The sequence below is a fragment of the Neltuma alba genome, unplaced genomic scaffold (assembly GCF_004799145.2).
Source record: "Neltuma alba isolate B1F8T4 unplaced genomic scaffold, ASM479914v2 tig00013021_pilon, whole genome shotgun sequence".
Taxonomy (NCBI): domain Eukaryota; kingdom Viridiplantae; phylum Streptophyta; class Magnoliopsida; order Fabales; family Fabaceae; genus Neltuma; species Neltuma alba.
The window spans coordinates 28,351-54,528 of record NW_021637368.1 but is presented as its reverse complement, the minus strand read 5'-3'; the positions used below and the strand labels follow the sequence as shown (position 1 = coordinate 54,528).

General features: G+C 36.6%; 2 protein-coding genes and 1 non-coding gene across 9 annotated transcripts; 2 read left to right on the top strand and 1 right to left on the bottom strand.

Moving 5' to 3' along the window:
* The first annotated feature begins 14,368 nt into the window (after nucleotides 1-14,368).
* On the top strand, nucleotides 14,369-17,650 carry LOC114733610 (FHA domain-containing protein FHA2). Its single transcript, XM_028921092.1, has 3 exons — nucleotides 14,369-15,073; nucleotides 16,482-16,715; nucleotides 17,136-17,650. The coding sequence occupies exons 1-3, from the start codon at nucleotides 14,498-14,500 to the stop codon at nucleotides 17,343-17,345; spliced, it is 1,020 nt and encodes a 339-aa protein (XP_028776925.1). The 5' UTR covers nucleotides 14,369-14,497; the 3' UTR covers nucleotides 17,346-17,650.
* A 1,097-nt stretch (nucleotides 17,651-18,747) lies between these two features.
* LOC114733623 (U6 spliceosomal RNA) lies at nucleotides 18,748-18,848 on the top strand. Its single transcript, XR_003739087.1, has one exon. It is a non-coding gene; the product is annotated as a U6 spliceosomal RNA (small nuclear RNA).
* Nucleotides 18,821-25,542, bottom strand: LOC114733615 (ethylene-responsive transcription factor-like protein At4g13040). 7 transcript variants are annotated; one of them, XM_028921099.1, is made up of 8 exons: nucleotides 25,413-25,534; nucleotides 24,946-25,152; nucleotides 24,306-24,467; nucleotides 24,002-24,150; nucleotides 23,100-23,187; nucleotides 21,059-21,239; nucleotides 19,448-19,569; nucleotides 18,821-19,327 (listed from the first exon to the last, which is right to left on the bottom strand). In XM_028921099.1, the coding sequence occupies exons 3-8, from the start codon at nucleotides 24,346-24,348 to the stop codon at nucleotides 19,194-19,196; spliced, it is 717 nt and encodes a 238-aa protein (XP_028776932.1). In that variant the 5' UTR covers nucleotides 24,349-24,467; nucleotides 24,946-25,152; nucleotides 25,413-25,534; the 3' UTR covers nucleotides 18,821-19,193. The 7 variants fall into 7 exon arrangements, with proteins under 7 accessions (XP_028776932.1, XP_028776933.1, XP_028776936.1 ...); XM_028921100.1 differs by lacking the exon at nucleotides 25,413-25,534 and having other exon boundaries at nucleotides 24,946-24,996; nucleotides 25,076-25,384; XM_028921103.1 differs by lacking the exon at nucleotides 24,946-25,152 and having other exon boundaries at nucleotides 25,413-25,542.
* Nucleotides 25,543-26,178: the final 636 nt, after the last annotated feature.

Sequence of the window (26,178 nt, the reverse complement as noted above, 5' to 3'; positions counted from 1 at the left end):
TATCATAGAAAGAGGAAATCGTTTCATGATCGAACAATTGATCGAACACAAATTTGATCGAACAGATTATCGATAATTCAAATGTTATTGAAATGAAGCTTCAGTCATTGATGATCGAACATCTTATCGATAAATGTATGATGGATAATATTATCGATAAAACATGGTTATGTAAATAATCAATGAAAGACACAGGCTATCTGAAATGATCGAACAGTTGATCGATCATTGATCATTCGAACAAGTGATCGATAATGGTGAAGGAAGAAGTTTAATGTAAAGGAAATGATTATCGATCACGTTTTGTGAAACCATGAAATCCGAGGAATTGAATGATCGATCACATTATCGAAAAACCAGTGATCGATAACTTGATCGAAAAATAGTTCACCATAACTTAATGCGAATATGTCAATTCTTAGACTCTTTATCGATCACGTTATGTGAAAACTTATTTAAGCAAACAAGTTAAACTTATCGATAATGTTATCGATAATTTAGTTGTAACAAAACTGAGTAAGAGTGGGTAAGGACATTGATTATCGATCATGTGATCGATAATTTTATGATCAATAAGGTTATCGATCCATCAGTGAATTTGATCACCTGCATTCAGAGAGTTAGAGCATAAAGTTCGAACACGTAATCGATAAACAAATGGTCGGTAATATGATCGATAAATTTGTAACAGAACTAATGTGCAGAACAAGTAGATTGTGTTACCTTTTATCGAGGTCGTTATTGATGACTGATTTATCGATAACTTGATCGATAAATACACTTCAGATTTGGGTCTCTGATTGTTTACCTGATATTATCGATCAGCTTATCGATAATTTACCATACTCTTATGTGATTTTTACGATAGTGATTATCGATCACTTTATCGATAAATTACTCATCGAATAGTTCTTCGATCAAAAAGACTACTATAGACCTGATTTACACTTGATCATTTATCTGAAACCTTAGCGATAACCGATTGCTCGATCAGTTGATCGATCAAAATACTTAACCCTGATATTCTGACTTTGTTATCATCAAAACTATAATCCTAACATTCTCTCCCTTTTTGATGATGACAAAACACAAGTTATAAATCATCTATCAGAGAGAACCATCAACCAGTTTTATATTCTCAAAAAGCATGAAAAAAAAGGGCAGATAAATATCAAGAACATATTATCGATAAAAACACTATCCAGATACACAAAAGGAGATAACAAAAGAGATAACATAAAGTCATGACAAAGAACCAAAAAGCAACTCATAAAACCATATAAACCATATAAGCTACAAAATATCATCAGTTTTCTTCTCCCCCTTTTTGTCAGCATCAGAAGGGGTAGGAACCGAGGGAATGGTCAGGGGAATAGGGAGAGGAGGAAGAGGAAAAAGTGGAGAAATAGATGGAAAATGAAAGGAGTGAACAGGTTGGGGTACAGTGATAAGAGCAAGAGTAGTAGGGACAGAAATAGAAGTAGATGGAACAGAAGGAGAAGTGGTGGAAATAGGTGAAGTGGGTAAAGGAGAGGAAGGAGGTGCAGGCTCAGGGTGCGGTGGAGAGGGAGGATGGAAGAGGAGATCCTCATAGCTGAAGCTGGTGCTAGGTGGAGTGAAGTGCTGGCAGAGAGAGGTAACTAAGCCTTTAAGCTCTTGGAGTTCCTTGTCCACTGAATTAAACCTCTCGGTGACTTCTCTTTCCAAAACCACCATAGCTTGTTGGTGAAGATCCAGAATCTTAGAGATGCCATCAAACTTCCGGTCAGAAACTTCCCCATAGTCTCTGGCAGTGGAGTAGACTCTGGTCTCAAATGCCCGAAGCTCAGCCTGAAACATTTCCCTGAGGGATCTCTCCATAAAAGATGGACCAGGGGTATGAGATGGGGCAGCAGTGGATTCAGCTTCATCCTGGGTCCGAGATGTACTAGCAGCAGGTTGCTTTCCCTTATCCTTCTGAGATACTTTCTGTGATGGTGTAAAGGGAACAGAGATCCTCATTTTGTGGAGCTGAGTGAGGCCAAAACCAGGAACCTTAGTCTTGATTTCCCCAGGCTCAAAAGGAGCAATGTTATGTGCCTGAAGGAAATAGGTGGCCAGCTGAGGATAGGGAATTGGGGTTGATCTGGACTTGTTAAGAACAAAGTCCTTCATCTCAGAGTAAATAAGATCCCCAATGTTAATCTTTTCCCCACTAATAACCCGGGCTAGAAGAAGATAATCATCCTGAGTGAGATGTGAGAAACTACCGGATTTGTTCACCATGCACCTAGAATAGATGTAATGGATGATCCTATAGAAATCACACATCTGCTTAGGTGGGAAATTTAGCTCACCGGGATAATCACTGTTCTGCATTAAGATTCTATAAGCCTTTACTTCATTCATGTCACCTCCTCGCACAAAATCTTGGGTTCCTAGCAGCTCATTTATCTTGGCACTGGTGAGTTTAAAAACTCTGCCTCTCAGTGTAACTTTCAGACAATTTTCGATGAGATTGTCTTTATCATCATATTTTTCTACTGATTCCATGTTACAGTAGAATCTTTTAACCACTTCAGGACAGTATTCACCACCAATAATTAACCAATTCGAATAATGCTGCAGTGGGTCACTTAAGTCAAGCTCAATCTGTTTATTTTTCCTCAGACCCTCTAAATCAACAGATACCACAGGACAGAATTTTCTATTGGCAAAATCGGCCTTATACTTTGCTATATTAACTTCATTATCGAGATTGCCAGATAATAACTCAGAAAATTCAGTGGGTATACCTTCAGAAGGAATTTCCCGAGCGACTCCTTCACTTGCCCTCTGTTTCTTCTTTCTCGGTTGCTTGGGAACAGATAGATTCAGGGCTGATTCCACGGCTTTCTGAACTGAGACTCCATCATCCGACTCGGTCTCTGATTCCTCAGTCACAATCGGTAGCTTTGATTTGGACCGGGGAGATTTTCTGAGAGAGGCCGGTTGTTCTTCGGTCCGACTTTCCCGGATTTTCAGAGTGGCCCTCTTCTTCGTTGATTCCTCCCTTACCTTCGGTCTGTAACGTTTTCGAGTACCCGAAGCAGTGGTGTCACTCGATTGAGGCTGTTTCTCCGGCGCTTCTCCCTTTTCCACGTTCGGTTGCTTCACCCGAGCCATTTCGGAGGTGCCGAGCTGTTTTTGACAGATTAAACGGTTGAGAAACGGTGGGTTTGAGGTGGGTGAAGGTTGGGAATGCAGCAGAGAAGGATTCGATCGGTGTAACGGTTGAAGAATTTAAGATAGTGGTGATTTTCGACCGTTGCGAAGAACAGGGGACCGGAAATTTTCGAGTTAGGGTTCGAAAAACTGACGAATGGATTTCAGAACAGTACCGTTATAGTTCTCGAAATTATCGATTAAGTTATCGATCAACACTTGATCGATCACGTGTTCGATAATTATGAAGAACACACTTGAACAAAGATCAGTTTTATCGATTACGTTATCGATCATGCATTTATCGAACATATTATCGATAAAGTAAGTAAAAAGAAATGCGTACCTGATGTAATTTATCGAATATTTGTTCGATAATTAAGCTTATCGGTCAGCTTATCGATCAATGCTTACCAATTTTGACGGATGGGTCTCGGATCCTTGAGGCTCTTGATCGATGTTCTGATCGATATTGATTTTATCGATCAAGTTATCGATAATTGTAGTGTTGGAGCAATTCCCTTTCTTTACAAAGTGAATTTATCGATCAGTTGTTCGATAAATTATCTCCCACTTGCCTTCATGATTATCGATCAATTGATCGATAATCTCATACTCTGTTTACCTCTGTTTTTCTTCATCGAAACAGAGCTTCCTGCAAAACAAATTTCTACATACTCCGATGCTTAAGTTAGTTATTTTATCATCAAAACAATAAATTTAAACATTTAATCTTGAGAGATAGTATGACATTTCTTACAATTCATTGGGATTTACCATTCCCAATTCTCCTCTGAAGTAGCTGAACTTCTGTTGGTCTAGTGGTTTTGTGAAGATGTCGGCTATCTGATATTCAGTGGGGATGAATTCAACTTTTACATCTTTCTTTTGAACATGATCACGAATAAAGTGATGTCGAACATCAATGTGTTTGGTTCGAGCATGATGAACTGGATTCTTGGACAGACTTATCGTGCTCGTATTATCACATAAGATTGGAATCTCACGTAAGTTGATTCCTAGATCTTGTATTTGTTGTTTTAGCCATAAGATCTGAGCACAACAGCAGGCAGTGGCTACATATTCTGATTCAGTTGAGGAGATTGCCACGGTGTTTTGCTTTTTGCTTGACCATGAGACAAGACATCCTCCGAAGAATTGACATTGTCCACTGGTGCTTTTTCTGTCTGTTTTATATCCACCGTGATCGGCGTCTGAGTATCCCATTAAATATTCGGTTCCTCCTTTTGGATACCAGATTCCTAAATTTTGAGTTCCTACAAGATATCTGAGTATCCTTTTCACGGCTTCTTCATGCGACTCCTTTGGAGCTGACTGATATCTCGCACACATTCCCACACTGAACTGAATATCTGGTCTACTTGCAGTAAGGTATAGTAAGGAACCGATCATCCCTCTATATCTTGTTAGATTTATGTCTTTCCCGTCTTCATCTATATCAAGCGAACAGGTTGAGCTCATAGTCTTTACACTTTTAGCATTCTCCATTCCGAATTTCTTCAGCAACTCCTTTACATATTTCGTCTGGGAGATAAATATACCGTTCTTCTTTTGTTTGATTTGTAATCCCAGAAAGAAGTTTAATTCTCCCATCATGGACATCTCGAATTCTCCCTGCATAAGCTTAGCAAATTCTTGACAGAGATCTTCGTTAGTAGCACCGAAAATAATATCATCTACATATATTTGAACAATCAAAAGATCTTTCCTATTTCTTTTAATGAAAAGTGTGGCATCCACTTTACCTCTTTCGAATCCTTTTTCTATAAGGAAGTTGCTAAGTCGTTCATACCAGGCTCTAGGCGCTTGTTTCAAACCATACAAAGCTTTTTTAAGTTTGTAAACATGATTTGGAAAATTTGAATTTTCAAAACCGGGTGGTTGTTCGATAAACACCTCTTCTGATATATAACCGTTCAGAAATGCACTTTTAACATCCATTTGAAATAGTTTGAAATCTTTGATGCAAGCAAAAGCCAAAAGAACTCGTATGGCTTCCAATCTAGCTACAGGAGCATACGTTTCTTCATAATCGATTCCCTCTTCTTGATTATAGCCTTTTGCTACTAATCTGGCTTTGTTTCTGACGATCTGAGCCGATTCATCGAGCTTGTTTTTGAATACCCATTTGGTGCCAATGACCGGATGGTCTTCTGGTCTAGGTACCAATTCCCAAACTTGATTTCTCTCAAATTGGTTAAGTTCTTCCTGCATCGCAACTATCCAGAATTCATCTGATAGTGCTTCGTCAATATTAGAGGGCTCAATGTGAGATATGAAAGCAGAGAAAAGAACTTCATTGACAATTTGTCTCCGGGTTTTGACCCCTTCATTGACTTTACCGATGACTTGATCCAGAGGATGATCTCGGTTGTGTCTCCATGCCTTTGGCTGCTCTAGATTTTCTTGTAAAGGGATCGTTTAAAACATCCCTGTTTTCTGAAACGGTTTCTGAAAATAATTTGTTCGAGTTTTTGTTCAAATCCAGTTTTTGAAAATTTTGAACGATTTCAGCATCATCATCTACAGGTTTCGAAATTGTTTCAGTTTCAGCAAACACCACATGAATTGATTCTTCTATTGTAAAGGTTCGTTTATTGAAAATTCTATATGCTTTACTACGATTAGAGTAGCCAAGAAACAAACCCTCATCAGCTTTAGGATCGAATTTACCCAGGTTTTCTTTGTTGTTGTTGTGGATATAGCATCTGCTTCCAAAGATCCTTAGGTGTGACAGATTGGGTTTTCTTCCCCTGTACAATTCATATGGAGTCTTCCCGAGCAGTGTTCTGATGTAGGCTCTATTTGAAATATAGCAGGCTGTGCTCATTGCTTCTGCCCAGAATACTTGTGAGACCCCTTTCTCATTTAGCATTGCTCTAGCCATCTCCGTGAGTACTCTATTTTTTCGTTCAACTACTCCGTTCTGTTGAGGAGTCCTTGGTGCAGAAAAGTTGTGGTCAATTCCATGTTCCTCACAATAGTCTGCAAATTCGTTGTTTTCAAATTCTCCTCCGTGATCTGACCTGATAGACACAATAGATATACCTTTCTCATTTTGGACCTTTTTGGCAAAAACAATGAAAGCATTAAAGTTTCATCTTTAGAGGAAAGAAACAAAGTCCAGGTAAACCTTGAATAGTCATCAACTATTACAAGAGTATAAAGATTTCCCCCGAAGCTTTTTACTCTAGATGGACCGACCAAGTCCATGTGAATCATTTGGAGAGGTCTTTCAGTTGAAACTATCTTCTTTGATTTAAATGAAGATTTTGTTTGTTTACCTTTTTGACATGCATCACAAACATCATCGCGTTCATACTGGATTTTTGGTAAACCAACAACTAGATCCCTTTTTATTAATTTTGAAAGTTGATTCATGTTGACATGTGCAAGTCGTTTGTGCCAAATCCAACTTTCCTCCTTTTTACTAATAAAACAATTTTCAGAAGTTTTAGAAACAAGTTGAAGTGTATAACAGTTACCGTCCCTCGGAGCTCTCAGCTTCGTATTCAATTCTTCTTTCTTCAAAGGTAGGTCATCTTTGCTTATGATTAAGCACTCTTCAGAATCAAAGATCACCCAGTTGTTTTTGTCCGCACTCTGACTGACGCTGAGGAGATTATGACACAGACCTTCCACGTAGTACACGTCTTCGACCTTCAGGCCTATACTACTTCCGATTTCTCCGATTCCAGCAATTTTTCCCGATTGGTTTCCTCCGAAGCTTACTTTTCCTCCGTCTTTTGGTTTGAGTGATGTAAACTTCTCAGTGTCACCCGTCATGTGTCTGGAACATCCGCTGTCTATATACCATTTATTTGTTCTGGATGCCTTGAGACATACCTGCAAAAATTACAATCATGTTTTAGGTACCCATACCTTCTTGGGTCCTTTTTGGTTAGTATGAGTTATTTTTGGTGCATAAGTACCTTTGGGCACCCATTTTAATGTTCCGTAATCTCCTTTCTTCTTATAGTAACAAGAAGAAGTTGAATGGCCTTTACGGTTGCAATGAGAGCAAAGTGCAAAAGGATTTGAGGAATGCACAGAATTTCTAAAATATGTAAGATATGATCTACCACTACTCTTTTTCTTTCCTTTCGATTTATCTTGGGTTGGATCGTATCCTATACCAGTCTTGTCCATAGAGCATCGTTGAGCTCCTAGAATCACCTTAAGCATTTCGCTACCTTTAGTGAATTTTTCTAAGGTTCTGGTAAGATCTTCAATCTTTCTTTCATTCTTTTCACAACTTTTGCAAGTCAAAGTCGAGTCTGTATTGACTTCAACCTTTGATTGTTGATCTTCTAAAAACTTTATCCTTTTCTTAGAGCTAACTAACTCTTTTGCAATTCTTACTAATTCTAAATGTAAAGCATTGTATTCGGACTGCAATTCATCATAAGATGGTTCAGAAATTATTACCTCGTCTGTTTCTGATTCCTCGTTTTCTTGGGCCACTAGACAGATATTAGCTGTCTCTTCATCATCACTCCTTCTTCTTCATCGGAGGAGCTGTCTCCCCAGATTGATGTGACGAAGGCTTTCTTCTTTCTGAATCTTTCTTTCTTCTTTTCTTTGTCCTTTGCTCTGGAGAGTTGGGGACATTCCGCCTTGATATGTCCTGGCTTCTTACATTCGAAGCAAATGATTGGATCCTTTGATTCGTTCGGATATGAGGAAATTCTGCGTTTCGGCTGAAACTTCTTTCCGGTTCTGTTTTTGTAGAATTTCTTGAACCTCTTGACTATAAGGCCCATTTCATCATCATCAAGATCATCTTCATTTTCATCTTCGCTCTCTTGAGTTTTAAGAGCGATGCCTTTCCGGTTTTTCTCGTTCATCTCCTTTTTGTATTTTTGCTTGCTCTCATATTCAGCAAGGCTCCCGAACAGTGCTGCAACAGAACCAATGGATTCTCCTTTGGTTTCTTCAATAGCTGTTACTTTCGGTTCCCATTCTTTTGTGAGACCGCTCAGTATTTTCCTCACTTGATCTTCTTGACTATATTTCTTCCCAAGTGCAGTGAGGTGGTTTATGAGATGTGAGAATCTGACTTCCATATCTCGGATACTCTCTCCTTCCTTCATTCTGAATAACTCGAATTCGGTAGTGAGAGTGTTGATTCGACTCTGTTTTACACCGGTGGTTCCTTCATGAGCTATCTCCAGAGCCTCCCACATTTCCTTCGCGGTTTCCAGACTTGAGACTCTGAAGTATTCCCTCTGACTAAGCGCACACGTGAGTATGTTGATAGCTTTGTCATTTAGAGTCACCAGCTTCTTATCTTCCTCGTTGAACTCCGCGGAACTCTTGGGTACTTGCTGGCCATCTATTGTGTTCATCGGGACATAGTTGCCGTGTTCTATTACGTCCCACAACCCATACTCTGTGGCCTTAATGAAGATTTTCATCCTCATTTTCCAGAAGGTATAATTTTCTCCACTGAAGCCTGGCGGTTTAGATGTTGAGCATCCTTCAGGTAGCACGCTATCTCCAAATCCTGCCATTTGATCTCTCTTCGGACTGTTAAATCCTTAGTGAAGAGACCTGCTCTGATACCAAATGTTAGAAACAATCTCACCCAAGAGGGGGGTGAATTGGGTGAGTTACAAAAAATTTAAAATTAAAAGCGTGCAAGTATTGAACAGAAACAGAGAGTCAGAGTAAGGAGAATTTTAACCGCAGAGAGGAGACACAAGATTTATACTGGTTCGGTCTAAACCACGTGACCTACTTCCAGTCCCCAGAACACCTCTGAGTGTTTCACTATCTTCCAAGATCGACAGGGCTCTTGGTGCCTCGGTACAGTAATTGAATCGCTCAATCACTCCCCCTTACTCCCGTAAGGATACAACCCCTCTCAAGAGTCCACACTCTTGAGTGTCTCTCAAGTTTTTAATAAAAGTAGTGAATGGCTCTCTTACAGAGTGAATTCAATGATAAACACTGATGCTCAGTAGTAACGTGAAAAACAGAGTATTGAATGCGTAACTAAATAATCGCAGGTGGTAGTTCCGGTATTCAATCTCTTCATTAATGCTTCTTCGCGCCTTTTATAGTTGATACCGTTAAGTAGCCGTTAGACGGAAGAGCTTCTAGCCGTTGTGACTTCGTTTGCGTGTTTCGCTGGTTTCAACGGCTCCGCCATTAATGCGTCTGAGTTTCTGACACTGTAGGTCGCAGTCTACGTAATCCCGTTGAAGAGCCGTTGCACTCGTTTTCATTAATCTGCATATTTTAAGATTCGAACAAATGAGAGTTTTGTGGTGAGTGCTTTAATCTTGAACAAAAAGAAGGCTAATTTATCATTCAAGGATTTGTGACGAAATCATTTATCAGCAAGAAGAACAGAGTGTCATTCCGGTTTAGTTTGATCGAAAAAGTGATCGATTACTTGATGATAGATCAAGTTATCGATAAACGGAATGAAGACTTTTCGAAATAGATCACCAAAATTATCGATCAAGTGTTGGATCATTGACTCTAAGATTTATCATAGAAAGAGGAAATCGTTCATGATCGAACAATTGATCGAACACAAATTTGATCGAACAGATTATCGATAATTCAAATGTTATTGAAATGAAGCTTCAGTCATTGATGATCGAACATCTTATCGATAAATGTATGATGGATTATATTATCGATAAAACATGGTTATGTAAATAATCAATGAAAGACACAGGCTATCTGAAATGATCGAACAGTTGATCGATCATTGATCATTCGAACAAGTGATCGATAATGGTGAAGGAAGAAGTTTAATGTAAAGGAAATGATTATCGATCACGTTTTGTGAAACCATGAAATCCGAGGAATTGAATGATCGATCACATTATCGAAAAACCAGTGATCGATAACTTGATCGAAAAATAGTTCACCATAACTTAATGCGAATATGTCAATTCTTAGACTCTTTATCGATCACGTTATGTGAAAACTTATTTAAGCAAACAAGTTAAACTTATCGATAATGTTATCGATAATTTAGTTGTAACAAAACTGAGTAAGAGTGGGTAAGGACATTGATTATCGATCATGTGATCGATAATTTTATGATCAATAAGGTTATCGATCCATCAGTGAATTTGATCACCTGCATTCAGAGAGTTAGAGCATAAAGTTCGAACACGTAATCGATAAACAAATGGTCGGTAATATGATCGATAAATTGTAACAGAACTAATGTGCAGAACAAGTAGATTGTGTTACCTTTTATCGAGGTCGTTATTGATGACTGATTTATCGATAACTTGATCGATAAATACACTTCAGATTTGGGTCTCTGATTGTTTACCTGATATTATCGATCACTTATCGATAATTTACCATACTCTTATGTGATTTTTACGATAGTGATTATCGATCACTTTATCGATAAATTACTCATCGAATAGTTCTTCGATCAAAAAGACTACTATAGACCTGATTTACACTTGATCATTTATCTGAAACCTTAGCGATAACCGATTGCTCGATCAGTTGATCGATCAAAATACTTAACCCTGATATTCTGACTTTGTTATCATCAAAACTATAATCCTAACAATGTTATCCAGTTTTAATTTAAAAAAATCATATTAACTAATTAATTAGTTCTTACTTTAAGGATCGGAAGACTATTAATTATATTTTTAATCTAATTAGTATTTACACCCATGCCATCCACGGCTAAATTAGCTATAAGTGTTTGTAAATTCACTTGTTGTAAATTATTAGAACTTATTTTGGCAAAAAAAATATATCAGAACTTATTGTTAGTCTAATGATATTATATAAAGTAAAAATACACTATTAGTTTTTTTTAACTATATACGAACTTTTATTTTAACCCCTTAATATTATAAAATGCCTTTTTATTTTTTTATTTTTTTAATTCAAATGCTGTACAAGAGCATAAGCTACATCTATCGTGAACGCTTCTTTCCCTAAGAAATTGTTTCTAGAGAAGTCATGGCCATCAGGCTCGCAAATCCATCAGCAGCAAAGATTCTTGTCACAAAAGCCCTCTGGCTTGTGATCAAGTTTGAGGATTGGACATGCAGTAGTGTTAGATATTTAGTGGTAGGCTAGCTGTCTTTGGAATCCTGTAAAATCTAAATTAGTCTGAGCCCATTAAGTTTCCTGTAATACAGAGACTAGTTTAGGATACTGAGTGAAGTAATTTAAAAAAATAAAAAATAAAAAAGTCCTCTCGCTTGCACCAAGCATGGAAGAAAAAACCGGATTGGACCGGCCAGTTCAACCGGAAAACCAGTGAACCTATCTAGTTTATCAGATGAATCGGGAAACGTTCAAATCAATATTAAATCGGTTAAATCAATCAAAACCAGTATTAAACCAGATAAACCGTAGGCTGGAGTGGGTCAGCTGGTTTAGTGATTTTTCCCCTCCCACTTTGTCATTGAGGGGGAAAAAAGCCCCAATCTGGCCGTCTCTAATATAATCTGGACTCTTGGAGAAAGAAATGAAAAACAGAAAGAAGAAAAGAAATTCCAAATATGCCTATCTGCTAATTCTAAGCTCAGTCTTACAATCAAACTTTGATGGTGTTCTGGTCGTCATTTTCACTCTTTGTTTCTTGCTCCATCGCCATCATTCTTAATATATGGCTATCTTCATCTCAGTGTTCCTCTCTCAAGACGCAGCTCGTGTTGTTGGAAGAAAAGGAGAAAGAAAGGGGAGAAGAAAGAGACTCTGCTAATTGAAAGTAAGGAGGAAGACAGGGGAGAGGGGAGCCTCATGCTAGGGAAACATTAAAAAGTCTGTAAAGGTCCAGAGAGATGTGAGAAAAACGAAAGCTAATTAGTCAAATGATTTGATGGATGAGTGTGGAAGAAGTAGTGTTGTTGAGATCGGACCAGACCGAACAGTTCGACCCGTCTGACTGTCAACCAGCAACAATGGCAGGCCGTTTCATGCTATTGAGATGCTTCAAAGGTTTGCCCGGATTAAGCTGTTTCCAATCGGTATTTAGGCCAAAAACCGGTAAAAAACCAGGAACCGGGACTGTTGGAAGAGTCGGCCGGCTAGAGAGAGAAAAGGAAGTAGAGATGGAAAATGAAATCAAGAAAAACAAGAGGAAAAATCTAATATCAATTCACCCTTAACTCTTCAATCTCAGCCTCTTTGTAATGCAGAAACAAACCACTATGAGAGTGAAAGAAGAAAATCACTTATAAGAAGAGAAGCATGTATCAGCCTCCGGTGGCCTTCATCTCTCCTAGTTCTCTTACTCTTTAATCTCGAATGAAATCCTCAATACTATCGTTCACTATATGTTAGTGAAAGCTCAACCTCTTCAATTCCTCAAATCTTTATCCGCGGCCACACATTTCCATTGCTGACAATTCACCTGCCACACGTTTTCATCAATCCCCTTCTTTTCACGTGGCTCATTAATAATAATAATATAATTACCATATTTTTCAAATCATCAACACACAAAAAAAACTATAATAATAAAATTTAATGATAAATACCTTAAACTTTTATGTTGTGAACAGTATTATACCATGTATAATTAATATATTAATATATTTAATTATAACCGGTCCAACCGCGGTTCAACCACGATCCGACCGTATGAATCATAACCCGTTGTCTCTACCGGTTCAGTGTCCAATCCAGCTTTCAAAACATTGGGAAGGAGGAAAGAATGGAGGAAAAGGAAAAGGCTTCAAGTGCTTATGCAGGAGATAAGGAGAGAGAATGAGAATAAAAGCAAAAATGTAAGCCTAATAAGAAAAAAGAAAAGCTACAAGGCAACACTTAATCGGCTATGAATTTATAAAAAAGAGAGAGAGGATAAAGAAAAAAAAGAAAATTCATAATTAGAATAAGAGTTTTTTAACATATTTTAATTAAATTAAATTATTTTAATTATTACTAGTTTAATTCGGTCTAATCCCGATATGGCCCATTAACCCTTAAATCAGTACATCAACTAGTTTATTGTCCCTTTTTTTATTCCTTGGCACCAAGTGCTTTAGTGCGTCTTCCTAGTTCCTTCCAAGAAGCCACCAACGCCTAACCTCAAGCCTTGTCAATATTCCTTTGAGAAAACATGAGCGTCTTCGAAGAAACCATACTTGTGCTTCCTATTTATGGTTGGAAGAGGGTGATGATCATTATGAATATGTACTAATTTTGAGTATTTGTAACACGCAGGTGGATGCATATCTACAAATATTTTCATGATTTTATTTTCTATTTATAGTTTTTTATTATTGATAAAAATAAAAATATTGGGGGGTTTAAAAAAAGTAATTATTTTACTCAAAAAATGTAATTATTAAAATGTTTTACAATAAATTAGTGAAAAATTGCAACACTTGAAACGACAATAAAATTACCTGTTATTAAGATTTTTAATAATTATATTATTTGAGCTTATTAAAATTTTTCTTTCTCTTGTTTTTTCTCCTTCTAAGGCCGTAAAACTTAATCAAGACAAGACTTGTTCTTTGATTTACAACATTTTATCATAGTACTAGTACTTCTTCTGATTTTAAATATAAGACTCATTTTGTAGTGTAAAAATAGTTTATATTTAAAATTGGAAGGAGTATTATTTATTCCTTGAATTTTGGGAGGAAAAAAGCTAATTAGCAATTAAAAACTATGATTTAGCCCCCAATTTGTAGTTAAAAAGAAATTAATCATTCAATCGCTAGGAAAAAGATAAAAACAGGAGAATTACAATTAGATCCCACTCAAGGGAATTAAATACAAAAAAATCCTTTAAAATCATGAAATTATTCTAAAGTTTTAAAGGACCTTTTTGCAATAAATTTTATTTGTTTAATTACCAAATTACTTTTCTTTTTTTTCAAAAAATTTTTTATTGACAACTGAAAGAACAGAGATTGATAACTCAGGGTGCAAGGATTGACAACTATCGCGGCTTTTGTTTGTCAAACCAGCCGCGATAGTTGTCAACCCTTGCACTTTGAGTTGTCAATCGCTCTTTCATTTGTCAATATAAACTTAAAAAAAAGAATAATTTGATAATTAAACAAATAAAATTTATTATAAATTTTTTTTTGAGATTTTAAAATAATTTCGTAATTTTAAGGGATTTTTTTGTATTTAAATCCCTTAAGTGACACCTAATTGTAATTTTCCTAAAACTAAATCTAATTTTTACGTTTAGTTCCCAAAGGCATTAAAATCGCTTTCAATCCCGGGAGGACTGATTCTCGTATCTTGTTCGTCACTGTTTCTTCGACTCCGATCAATTTCTTCTCCGTTTTCCGAATTCCGCTTCTGCTATCTCAAATTCAACATGGCTACTGCGGCCGCCGGCGACGTCGAAGCCGGCTTCGCCAAGCTCCAGGGCGAGGATTTCGAGTACTATATGCAAACCTATTCCATCATCCTTGGCCGGAACTCCAAAAAATCTAGCGTCGACGTTGACCTATCCAGCCTTGGTGGCGGGATGAACATCTCCCGCCACCATGCCCGCATATTCTATGACTTCACGCGCCGTCGTTTCGCCCTCGAGGTTCTCGGTAAAAACGGTTGTCTTGTAGAAGGTGTTCTTCACCTCCCTGGCAACCCACCCGTGAAGCTCGATTCTCAAGATTTGCTTCAAATTGGGGACAAGGAGTTTTATTTTCTGTTGCCGGTGAGGAGTATTTTGGGAGGGCCGCTTGGGCCTAGGCATTATGTGAATCATTCATCAGCGGCAGCTGGAGGGGCAGTTCCGCCGCACTATAATTATCATATGGCCAATGCTGCCCCTGGGGGTGGGGCATTGGTGAAGAAAGGAAGGAGGGATTACTACGATGATGATTATGAGGACGAGGATGACATTGGTGGCACTGGTAGCAGTGGGAAGAAGCTAAGGAGGACGGGTATATAGGTTTGTATGGAAAATTTTGTATGGTCTTGCCTACTGGATTTTTTAAGCTATTGACCTCAATCCATATATATCCTGTGGAGTAGTTCTTGTCTTTTTACTAAATCTTGTTATGTTATTTTCTGGCATATGTTTCCTCTGTTTAAAGTCAGTATAGGGCTAATCGTTGGTATGGTGAATTGAACTCGTGTTTCTGTTCTCCCGGCATGAACTGCTGTTGTGATACCCGGTGTATCAGTGCTCTAAATTGGGTAGACCAAGTCGCTGGGAATTAGGTGATAACCCTCTAGGCATCAGTAAAATGTTTTGGCTTCGCCCTTTTGTCCCAAGATGCTGGGGCCAGATGCGCAACTCAGGATGCTACACTTACAAATTTAGAGTTAGGCCCATTTTCATGGCCTTAAATGGTTCACTCAAGCTGTTTCTTAGTTCAATATATGTTGTTGGCGTATGATGCATATTGTTATTTGTGTAGTGTATATCAATGATGGCGGTTGCAGCATAATAGGTGCTGCATGCTGTGACATTTTGGGGCACTGCTTGCACCGTACAATGCTCTAGGTCTAGGACATCACTATTTCATCGATGAACACTTCATTTTAAAAGCTCAATGAACTTGAACTCTGCTTGAGGCATAGGCCTACTATACCTTTTGCTCTGAAAGAGGATGGATAGGCTCGAAATCTTCTCTGCATAATTGAAGAGATTCTTAGAAGGTTAGATTGTTAGGAGAATCCCCAATGGTTGTCTTATAAATATCTGTATTCTCAAACCGATTCTGGAGAAATTTGGTGTGGACCAGTCCAATGACCATGATGCTTGGAGTTTTAAACCCTGACCATGAATTGACAATGTTGACTATAATTACGATAATTGGGAATGGGATTGGGTTGTGTCATTTTAAACAAATCATTTAAATAACACTTTGTGCCCTTTTTGCTAGGGAAGAGGCATTTATTTGTAAAATAACAATGTGAAGGACATGTAATGAGATTGCAATAAAGCCACAAAGGGATAGTGTAGGTAAGGCTATTGATGGGTCTCTGTTACCCATTATGGAATATGTGTTTACGTGGGATTGAGGTATTTTTCCCTTCAAACTTTCTACCATTTAGATCGGCATCGTGAGTGGCTTGGTTCTCATCTCTTGAGCAAGTGATAGGGGGTTTAATTTCCAATTCCTGTGTATGTAGAGGAATATGTCCTTTGTCCACTATACATTGAAGGATATTAGTTAGTAGAGGATATTCCCGGTCTACCCAAACAAACAGAATTGAGGTTTTTTGCAATTTCATATTAATTCATGGAAGCCATGTGTATGACTGAGCTTTTATTTTTTCTTTATTGATGTATTCTCTTTTCAAATTAAAACAACCTTTGTTTGAATGCTTAAGTTTTATGTATATGATTTGAGCTTCTATTCTGCTTCACAATTCTTGTATCTTTCCAATATATTCTTTCATTGAGATTATCGGTTTCTGCAGATAAGAAGGCAGAAGGCAGATCTCGAGTGGATCGTGATTCTGATAATCTTCAGCTCCAACAGTTGGAAGAAAAGGATGTAGTATCATCAGTTGCTACTGTTCTCTCTGATCTTTGCGGTCCTGGGGAATGGATGCCTATGGAGAAACTTCACACAGAGGTTAGTTCTGACCATTATATGTTTTATGTATCTGCGTTACATTATTCCTTTCATGATTTTGCAAAGAGCCACAATAATGGGAGAACTGTCTTTTTTCATTTTAATAGCTGGCACCAGACATCGGAATCTTATGTTGACGTTTGTATTTTGTTCCCAGTAATAGAATAGATCACTTTAGTCTTCAACCTATATGCTTATAGTATTGATTTGGTTTTGCATGACATAATTATTCATCTTATCTGTTTACATAAGAGTCATAGATTTGGATTACTGTTTTGTCAGGCACATGGCGATTGCCGAGATTCTCTTTAGATCACACATTTTATAGATTCTTATGACTATCAATGCTTTTGTAAAAGACATTATGCATGCGTGGCACATGTGTCTTGTCTGGTGGATGATGTGAACTCCCTTGTGCAGTTGCTGGAGCACTATGGAAATGTTTGGCATCACAGTCGAGTAAGGCGATATCTTTCATCGGAGGACTGGACTGGTCCTGAATCCAAAGGGAAGCCTTGGTATGGTTTACTTATGCTATTAAGGAAGTACCCTGAACACTTCGTCATCAACACAAGGTCCAAGGGCAGGGTCACTTTGGAGTTTGTTTCTCTTGTGTCTCTGCTTTCATGAAACATCCTTCTTTATGTAGTGACACTTGATCCTGTTAGGTCATTGAAGTATAGAATAGCTTTATCCCAAACTTCTTTGTCATAGCAAAATCTAAAGGGATCTGATTCCCTGGATAAAATCCTTGTATATCTAAATCATGCTTGTGTTGTCTCAGCTAGTAGGTTTTGGTACATTGTTAGTTTGTCATTAAATTATTGACTTGCTTTGGCCGTGGCTAGTGGGTGCTATTTTTATTGATAGGGATACGTTAATTAGATGAATTTATTGAACAATTTATCCCATTACAAACAAAGATTAAGTTAGCTCAAATATGTGCACATACGCACACATGGTTATTCTTAAAATTTTGAATACTTGTAGTTGGTGTATGTATTCAAATTATCTCATCAAAAAATAAATCAGCTGAGAAAGTTGAGTCTAAACCTCCATGAGAAATATAAAATATATTCATAAAAATTTGATGGTGAATACATATTCTTCAATATATATGTGTGGGTCTGTTTAAATCCATAGCAACTATTTTTCCACTATCGATTTGTTATTTATTATTTTCTTTCCAAAATTTGCGTTTTAAAATTTTGAGCATTGGCTACACAGTTTCTAGCTATAAATGAAAAATAAAACGTGAAACGAATTAAACAAAGGTAATTCATATTAGATGTCATCCTCTTTTTCTTTGGGCCACCATATTAGATGTCATTCTCACCTATTGACCACTTTAAAATTAAAAAGTCCAGTTAAATATCAAATGTTTTCACAATTTTTTAAACTCACTCTTTAATTAAAATGCTTCATTGAGTGGAGAGGATGAAAACGGTTAAGGTTAAAAATAAAAAATAAAAGAGTCATAAATGTTTAATGAAATATTTTATTAATGATTATAATTACTCCTCCGATCCTTAATATAAGATCTATTTAACTAATTTGATTAGATTAAAAAAGTTAAGTAAATTAGTTAATTATAAGAAATATGACATTTTCCCTAAAACACCATAATCACCTTTCTTAATATCCTCCCTCTCTCTTCTACTTGATTATAATGAAGGGAGTATCCATAGAAGTAATTTAGGAAACACTGATAAGTATAAGAAATAGATCTTATATTTAGGATCAAAATCAACTTAACAATTAGGTCCTTAGGAATAGTACACAGTTTTAAAAATATTACACTAATCATGAAAGGCCAGTGTATGAAATACCGAGTTTACTCAGTTAAATGAGCATCATATTCAAATTTGAGCTTAATGATAATAGGCAACCTCCACATGATTGACCAACATTGTCCAATAATGAATGCACCATAAGGCTTACTGATAATCCATCAAAAATCTTTGTTTCTGATGTTCCCCAATAAAACACTCACTTTAGTACATTGAGAAAATTTTTCTATAAGAATATCGCAGCTATTGCCCCTTAAAAACATCCGATAGAATTGGAACGATACTGAGAAGCTTAGCACAACCTCTACATCAGGATGACACGCACAAATCAAGAAATTATATTGCAGCCATTGCTGAGAAAATTATTTCAAAGCTACATGTTCAATTGTTCATGCACCGTATGGTACATTGACAAAACTACAAGCTGAGAATAATGCTTCGTAACTTCCAGAAGGGGAAGAAGCAAGTAGCCCTAAGCTAGTTGAATGGAATGGGGATGATTTATCTTCATGAGAAATCAAACTCTTTATTGGGTTAAGCTATAATAATAATAATCTAATTACCTTGAGATCATGAAAAATATATATATATATATATATATATATATCAAGGTCTAGCATAATACAGCCCTTCTTTACAATAAAAATGGAGCTCCCACCTAGAATTGAACTGTTAGAACTATTGCGTTTCATGACTCCGAGGTTTCTTGATCAGCATCTTCGGAAGCTGAGGTGGCATCGATGCCTTGCTGACTGTCCCCATCACGAAATGCACGTGGCTCAGACTCACTGCGCTGTCTGGAGCCAAGTCTTCTTTTGTGTTCTGTTATTTCATGGAACACTTGTTAATAATTGAGGAAATAGAAGAATTGGATATATATATAAATATATATATATATATATATATATATAATATCAGAATAAGTTGAAAGAGGAAGAGTACTTTTACTGGTGATTGATTGTCGAGTAAATGCCAAGAACTCATCCCATTGCAAGTTACTTAGTTCTTGCTTCTCTTTTTCTGAAAGCTCAAAGTTGGGCTCCCTCCCACACATGAAAGCAGCCCTGAAAAGAAGTCGAGTGATATAATATAGTAAATACAAAAACAAAAACAAAAACAAGCTTTATCCCACTAAATGAGATTAACTCCATAAATTGCTGTTGTGTTCTGATAACAACTGACTATTTAGATATATCATTCACTGATAGAGCCTGTTTGATAACTTTCCTTCTAGGCCTTTTTCTATCTCCCTTCACAGAGTTCAAGACCATTAACTCAATTCTGCTCCCTAACACCTCCATGATATAGTAAATGGGAAGATGAAATTATATTACTATCCCCAAATCTCCTTCCCTGTCTCTCTAACATGACATATTTAGCACCGTATATTTTAGATTTAGAGTACATTTCATCAGCATCACCTAAAAATTGGTGTAATATCAACAAAACTTAAGATATGTAGTTCCTCTAATATACTTCTAATATACTCTTCGTTCTAGGAAAGAACTGTTTAATTTGAAAATTAGAGGGGAAATCTACATGATTTTAGCAGAATTTAAAGAAAAATTGTATTGGTTTTGGGAACCAGTTAAACAACACATGTAGGCGGACAAACTTCACTAGAGTTTTCTGAGGAATGGATTGAAGTTTGAACAAGACAATAGGAGGAGATCAAAAAATATATGTCTGAACTTTCTGTCTTCATACATCTGTCTGAAGTTCATTTTTCATCAAACCTGTTATATATAAACAGCCTGAAAACAGACTGCAGTTCCAATGGTAGCAACCTTCTTTTACTAGTTCAATTCTTTCTTCCATATCTTCAAACACAGAAGTTATTAAATCTCCCCCCTCCACAATCCAATATCATTTTACTTGTCCAAAGCTAGCCATCTACTGATCTATGCTTTTTTTTTTTTAAAGAAATTAATGAAAAAATGTTATGCAGAATGATACTGCTCATGGGAGGCTTTCAACAATCTAACTAAGAAAGGCACTAACCATAAAAACACATTACACATGAATTCTGTATTTCCTTTCGGTGGGCACCATAAATGTTTCATATAAAAGTTAATCAGCAAGAGCATCAATCTGTTGGCAGTATGGTACCAACTAGCTGAAATGCATGTTCTTACTATGACTCACATTTGAAAAAGCCATAGCTTTCCAAAAGCTACTGTGTGATAGCTGTAAGTTGCTATAGAATTACATTTAAGTATTTGTTCAGAGAAAAAAAAAATGCATCCAAAGAGGTTGAGAATCACATTAATTGTTAGTTGAAAGGTGTTGTAATATTACCAAGTATAAAAATTTCCCTAAAAACACAAAAATTTAGACAAGGAAAGAATAATGTTAGCATTAATGCAAATAAAGCTTTTTAAGATATTCTGTATTATTGACAACCATAAAAATAAAGAATTACCGAAGATCAATTTATGACTTTTTCTGTCAAACAGGACTAGAAGCAAAAGCCACATCTCCAAACAAAAAGCCTTCAAAAGCTACCTGAAGAGACAGCCATAGTTGATAACAATGTATTATTTGAAGTAATACCTGTCATATAGGTGAGCGGCCTCTTCTTGAGAATTAACAGTTCCAAGATGGATCTGTTTCTTGTCCACTTTAATTGCCGCCTGCCACTTCATATTTTTAAAGTAGACACCTCTCATTACACATGATTCTTGACTATGCATATGCTTTCTCCTATGTGGCTTTCTGCGTTTAATAGGAGGCCCTGCAAAGTACCAATAATGTTGGAATCAACAGTCACTAAAATAGATAAGAGAAAAATGTCACCAAAGACAAAGGAAAAACACCAAAACAACACTACTCCAAAAATGAGACCCTGGCGAGTAAAGCCAAAAAAGTGTCGCTTGAATTCAGATCTGCTAATGATGAAACTAGATCATCATTCTAAAGTTTCTCTATTCCGTTCCCCTCTGACAATTTATCAATGAATTGCTGAAAAATAAAAGGAATAATTTGCTATTCACCAAATCATTTGCCTTGGTTTGTGCAACATGCTGCCTTGGAAGAGAGAGAGACCATCATGTCATGAAGCACTTGGATTAGTAATACAAACACTCATAGTGTGGAATAAAGGACATACAGGGAGAACCTTGTTGATTATCGTTATTATGAGTTACGTTTAAATTCATATCTCCCTAACAAAAAAATGATTTTTTAATGAAATTGATATACTCATTGCATCAATAACGCTCAATCATGTTTAAAAGGTCAAAATGGGATAGGTTAGATAATAGCCCAATGACACAGTTATTCATGTCTAGTTCAAACACAAATGATTAAACTTATTCTTCAGACCTTTGTCTAAATATGTGGTAGAAAATTTAAATGTGCCTACCAGCAATAATGTCAAATTAGATAGGCTCCAATTGGACATAAATAATCAGACCCAATGTGGACAAACTGCAAGAAACCAGCTCATTAGGCAACTTTTACCAGGCTATTCATAGTCATTTACCCTGCTACTCCAGGAGCTAACAACCTTTTTTTATCTTCATATGCATTTTAAATATAGTGCTCTCTATTTTTTTATGTTAAATTCCTAGACCAAGTTACTGAGGTAAACTCAATTTAAAATGACATCTTTAGGGGAACTCATTGTATCTTTGGTAGATACAAAGCAGGTGAGTGAATAAAAAATTTCATGAAGAAGGCACTTATTTAGCAACACAACTTTGGAAAGAGTCTGGTTTTGGAGGATGATGTAAAATAGACAAATATATTAAACATATGGAACAATTGTACAATTTCTTTTCAAATGATTACGCAGCGTAGACACTGAAAATACACTCTATTTTCAAAAACATAATAAGCTCTTTTTCAGGTGTTCTCTAAGATTCCCAGTGAAAAATAGATCAGTAACTGTCTCACAAGGTCAAATCAACAAGAAGCATAAGGCCACACTAGAGGATAGAGGGCTACGCCCCTAGCAACATCAGCCTAATTAATGAAAGAATCCTGCTATAGCATTATGCTTGCTATGATTCCCATCCAACAATGGTCCACTTCAAGGAACATCTGGAGAGTGAAAGTGTTCACAGTGGAAATGCCTCATCGAGAGGAAGACATAGACTTCTTGATTCACCCGTCAGCTACACATGTGCTTACTAGCTACCGTTCTAATTCTACCCTGATCATCTCCCTCAAAGACTGACAGGCACCAGAGCGCCTCCTTGAGGCAATTTCTATCCCTATAGTTTTGTATTGATCTTCGCCTTGCAGTGATAATGCTTCCCATTGATCAATGATCAATTATGTTTGATGCAATTTCCAACAAATTAATCAGATATGCTGACTTGCACAGAATTATGTATTCATGATGTCACTCAAAAATAACTATTCCACTCTAAGTCAAAACCCACTATTTCTCCTTGGCATGTAATTATTTCAGACAAATTAATGTTATGAAATTGAAGATCGTGAATTTATTATCACTGGAATAAATTAAATGGAGACATAAAAATAAAAATACCGCTTTCAAGAAGATAAGCTAAATCAGCTAAGTTATCATGAGCTAAATTTGACACAACCAACAGAATGAAAAAAATGAGTGTCTTAAACAACGAACCAATGAACTGCTGACTAGACCGCTCCTTTGACGAGCTAGAACCAGATACATTTGAGGAAGCTGGTTCTTCTTTCACAATGGGATTCTGCTGGGAAAATCAAACAGAGTTTAGTCTAAGTTCCCAGAAATAGGAAATGAAAAGTTCCAAAATATATCAAGAACATAACATTTTTGAAGAGTAAATGCAAGTTTTTGTGAAATCCATTTAATAAATGCTAATTCAATAACGATAGTTTTTGAATAAAGTAAATGCAAGTTTTTGTGAAATCCATTTAATAAATGCTACTTCAATAAAGTTTTTGTGCATATGGAAAGACTGATGGGTTAAGAATTTAGGACCTTCATCTCAATTTTAAAAATAAAGATAGTTTCTTCTTTGGTCTTTTACATCAAAACAAATGGTAAGGACGGAGTGAAAATCTAACATCTGCACACTTATGATCTGGCTTGTCTAATATGCCCAAGTGCCAATCAATATGCCCAAGTGCACAGATTGGTGACTATGATATTTTGCTTCTTATATTACCTGTTTAATGAAATTTCACCATTCATCCTCTCACCTATTTTTAAGAACCCTTTACGGATAAAATTTAAACAGCTTGGACTTTGGAAATTGAGTTTGTCCAGCCAATTTGACTATAAGGCATAGTTGGAGCACAGAGACAGAAATTGAGAAGAATGTTCATTATCAGGCCCGACCACTAAAGAACAGCCATAAGTCTCAAAATGATACACAGCACCTCTGACTTCTGTCATCTTCTAATATTAAATATTTTCAAAGGAAAAGACGAATATGGTGTATACGAAATCAAATTATGTATTAATGATACATAGCTCACACACGCAACATATCATATAAAAATTGACCCCACAATTAAGCAAAGAAGATCACACCAACTTACCTTTAGTAATTGAGTTCCTACACTACGTAGGATGCTTTCAATTCCATTGTCAGATTGGGCAATCTTAGGTTTAGCATGCTGAGCTGAATCTTGAGAAGCAGTGAGGTTTTCGCAATATAGGGGAAGTGGAGTAACAAAGGAACTGGTTCCTACAAAGATCCAATCGTATTGGTCAAATTGTCGGCTGAATTTTAAGATAAAAGTCATAAAAAAGACTCTAAATGACCAAGAGTTCAAAAGCATGGCTTTTTCTCCTTTTTCAAACAGAAGTTTATGATATATAAGCACTTATATCAACATTTACCTGAGCATAGCCCCAAAAGTCTGCGCCTTCTCAAGCTTACCATGATTAGCTCCAATCTTCTTAGTAAGTCATCAAAGCAATATGGTTAATTCACAACCTTCCTATGATAACAAGCTGTTTTCTTAGATAGAACAGGCAGAGTAGCTATAAAAACAACATAGCCTGAGGCAGATGAAGACATCAAATTAGAACTATCAAGGAAAAATTTGACAATGCAATCATCAAATTATCAAAATATTCCCTAAAATTGAGTAATGACTAAAGGTATGTTTAAAGGACCTGCCTATTCATCAAGATATATGGCCTTTACCTACTTCCAGTACCAACATAAGTACATTAATATCAGAAAGTTGCAAATATAGTAAAGAAGGAGATCATCAATAAAACAGTGAAGAAGCAATTCTCATATATATTATAGCAGAAAATTGGTCTTGTTTTGAGTTATATGAAGCACAAGAGAAGTAATTGAAAGATAAATCGCTTCAATTCTTGGGCCACCTTGATCCCCAAACACATGACATAAAGAAACCAACAAAATGAAGACAAACATTAGCATGATACGAATCTAACAAGCACAAACGATAAAAGTCAGTAGTGTAGTTTGAGCACAGGGAAAAGTAATCAACACTTGAAAGCTCACCGACGATAAACTCTCTTCCGTGAAGTTTAGAAAAACGAAAAAAAGCTGACACTGCAAATTGCAGACAGAAATCACAACAGACCCGTAATCTAAAATGGAATTGTGAAAATTGAGGACAATATTGACGCACTGAAATTCCTCCTCGACAAGAACTCCAAATCTCTTTGCTTGGGTCAAAGTCAACCCCATCAACCTACCACCTTTTTCCTGCAAATGGGTAACAGACCCAGAACACAAGCCAAATACCCACATTCACAGAAGCCGCAAGACAAAATCCAATAAACACCCACAAAAGCCAAGAAAAGAAAGAGAAAGTCTAATTATCTTCGAAAGCCGTCAACGCAGAACGCCGGCGACAAGAAAACGCACCACCAGACATCAAACAAAGGAAGGACCTTGATGAAAGCAAGGAGACCAAACCAATGAGAAGAGGGAAGAAGACTTGAAAAAGCGTTCATTGTCCGTACCTGAAAGATGGGGTGACCATAAATCTGTGGCGGAGGCAAAGTGGGGTTAAAAATTTTGGAAAGAAGAAGGTGGCGGTAAGGGTATGGGATATTATGCACTGTGTGTTATGTTGTATTATGTTGTGAGGTGTTGTGCGTCATGCATCAAATGATCGACCACCTTGTCATTGTTGTTGTGAGCGTGTGTGTGTTTATGAGAGATGAAAAAGGGTGGTCGTGGTGTGGTTGTGTCGTGTGATTAGAGAAAGCGTAAGAGAGTAGGTTGAAAAGGTGAAAAACCAACGTAGCAAAGTTAAGCTGAGCTGGTGGTTACCATCACAGTGAAATGTCGGTAATGCCCTTGCGATTGTCCAGAAATACCGGTGGAGTTAGGTGTGTGGGTTTATGACTATTCCGTGTTTCCCTGAAGCAAGCAAATTCGGATTGAACTTTGGGTTGCTCGTCAATTTCGAGAGCCCATTCATCGGTCACTCTGGCTATGATTCTGAATATTCAATCATCAACTTGAACCAAGTGTTGGCAAAAAACTGAAGCCAAGCGATCCGCTTAAAATCTATCAAAAATTTCATGAATATTATATATATATAACTTTATACATAATAAATGAAATTTGCGTCAAATGCCTAAATATATCATCTTTATTTTTATTTGATTATATCTCTTCAGATATTATTTATAAGGTAGAGATAATATTTTTTAATCCGATTTAGCGTTTGTTTGTACCTGCATTATAAACACTTTGATATAAATCAACACAAAACTTTTC

What these genes read in the sequence shown, in the direction of transcription:
- LOC114733610 (XM_028921092.1), top strand. Translation starts at nt 14,498, where the DNA reads ATGGCTACTGCGGCCGCCGGCGACGTCGAAGCCGGCTTCGCCAAGCTC. An exon ending in AGCTAAGGAGGACGGGTATA is followed by an intron (nt 15,074 to 16,481) that starts TAGGTTTGTATG and finishes TTATGTATATGA; the next exon opens with TTTGAGCTTCTATTCTGCTT. An exon ending in TGGAGAAACTTCACACAGAG is followed by an intron (nt 16,716 to 17,135) that starts GTTAGTTCTGAC and finishes TCCCTTGTGCAG; the next exon opens with TTGCTGGAGCACTATGGAAA.
- LOC114733615 (XM_028921103.1), bottom strand. Translation starts at nt 24,348, where the DNA reads ATGGTAAGCTTGAGAAGGCGCAGACTTTTGGGGCTATGCTCAG. An exon ending in ACTTTTGGGGCTATGCTCAG is followed by an intron (nt 24,151 to 24,305) that starts GTAAATGTTGAT and finishes GGATCTTTGTAG; the next exon opens with GAACCAGTTCCTTTGTTACT. An exon ending in GCCGCTCACCTATATGACAG is followed by an intron (nt 19,570 to 21,058) that starts GTATTACTTCAA and finishes ACTTCTTTTCAG; the next exon opens with GGCTGCTTTCATGTGTGGGA.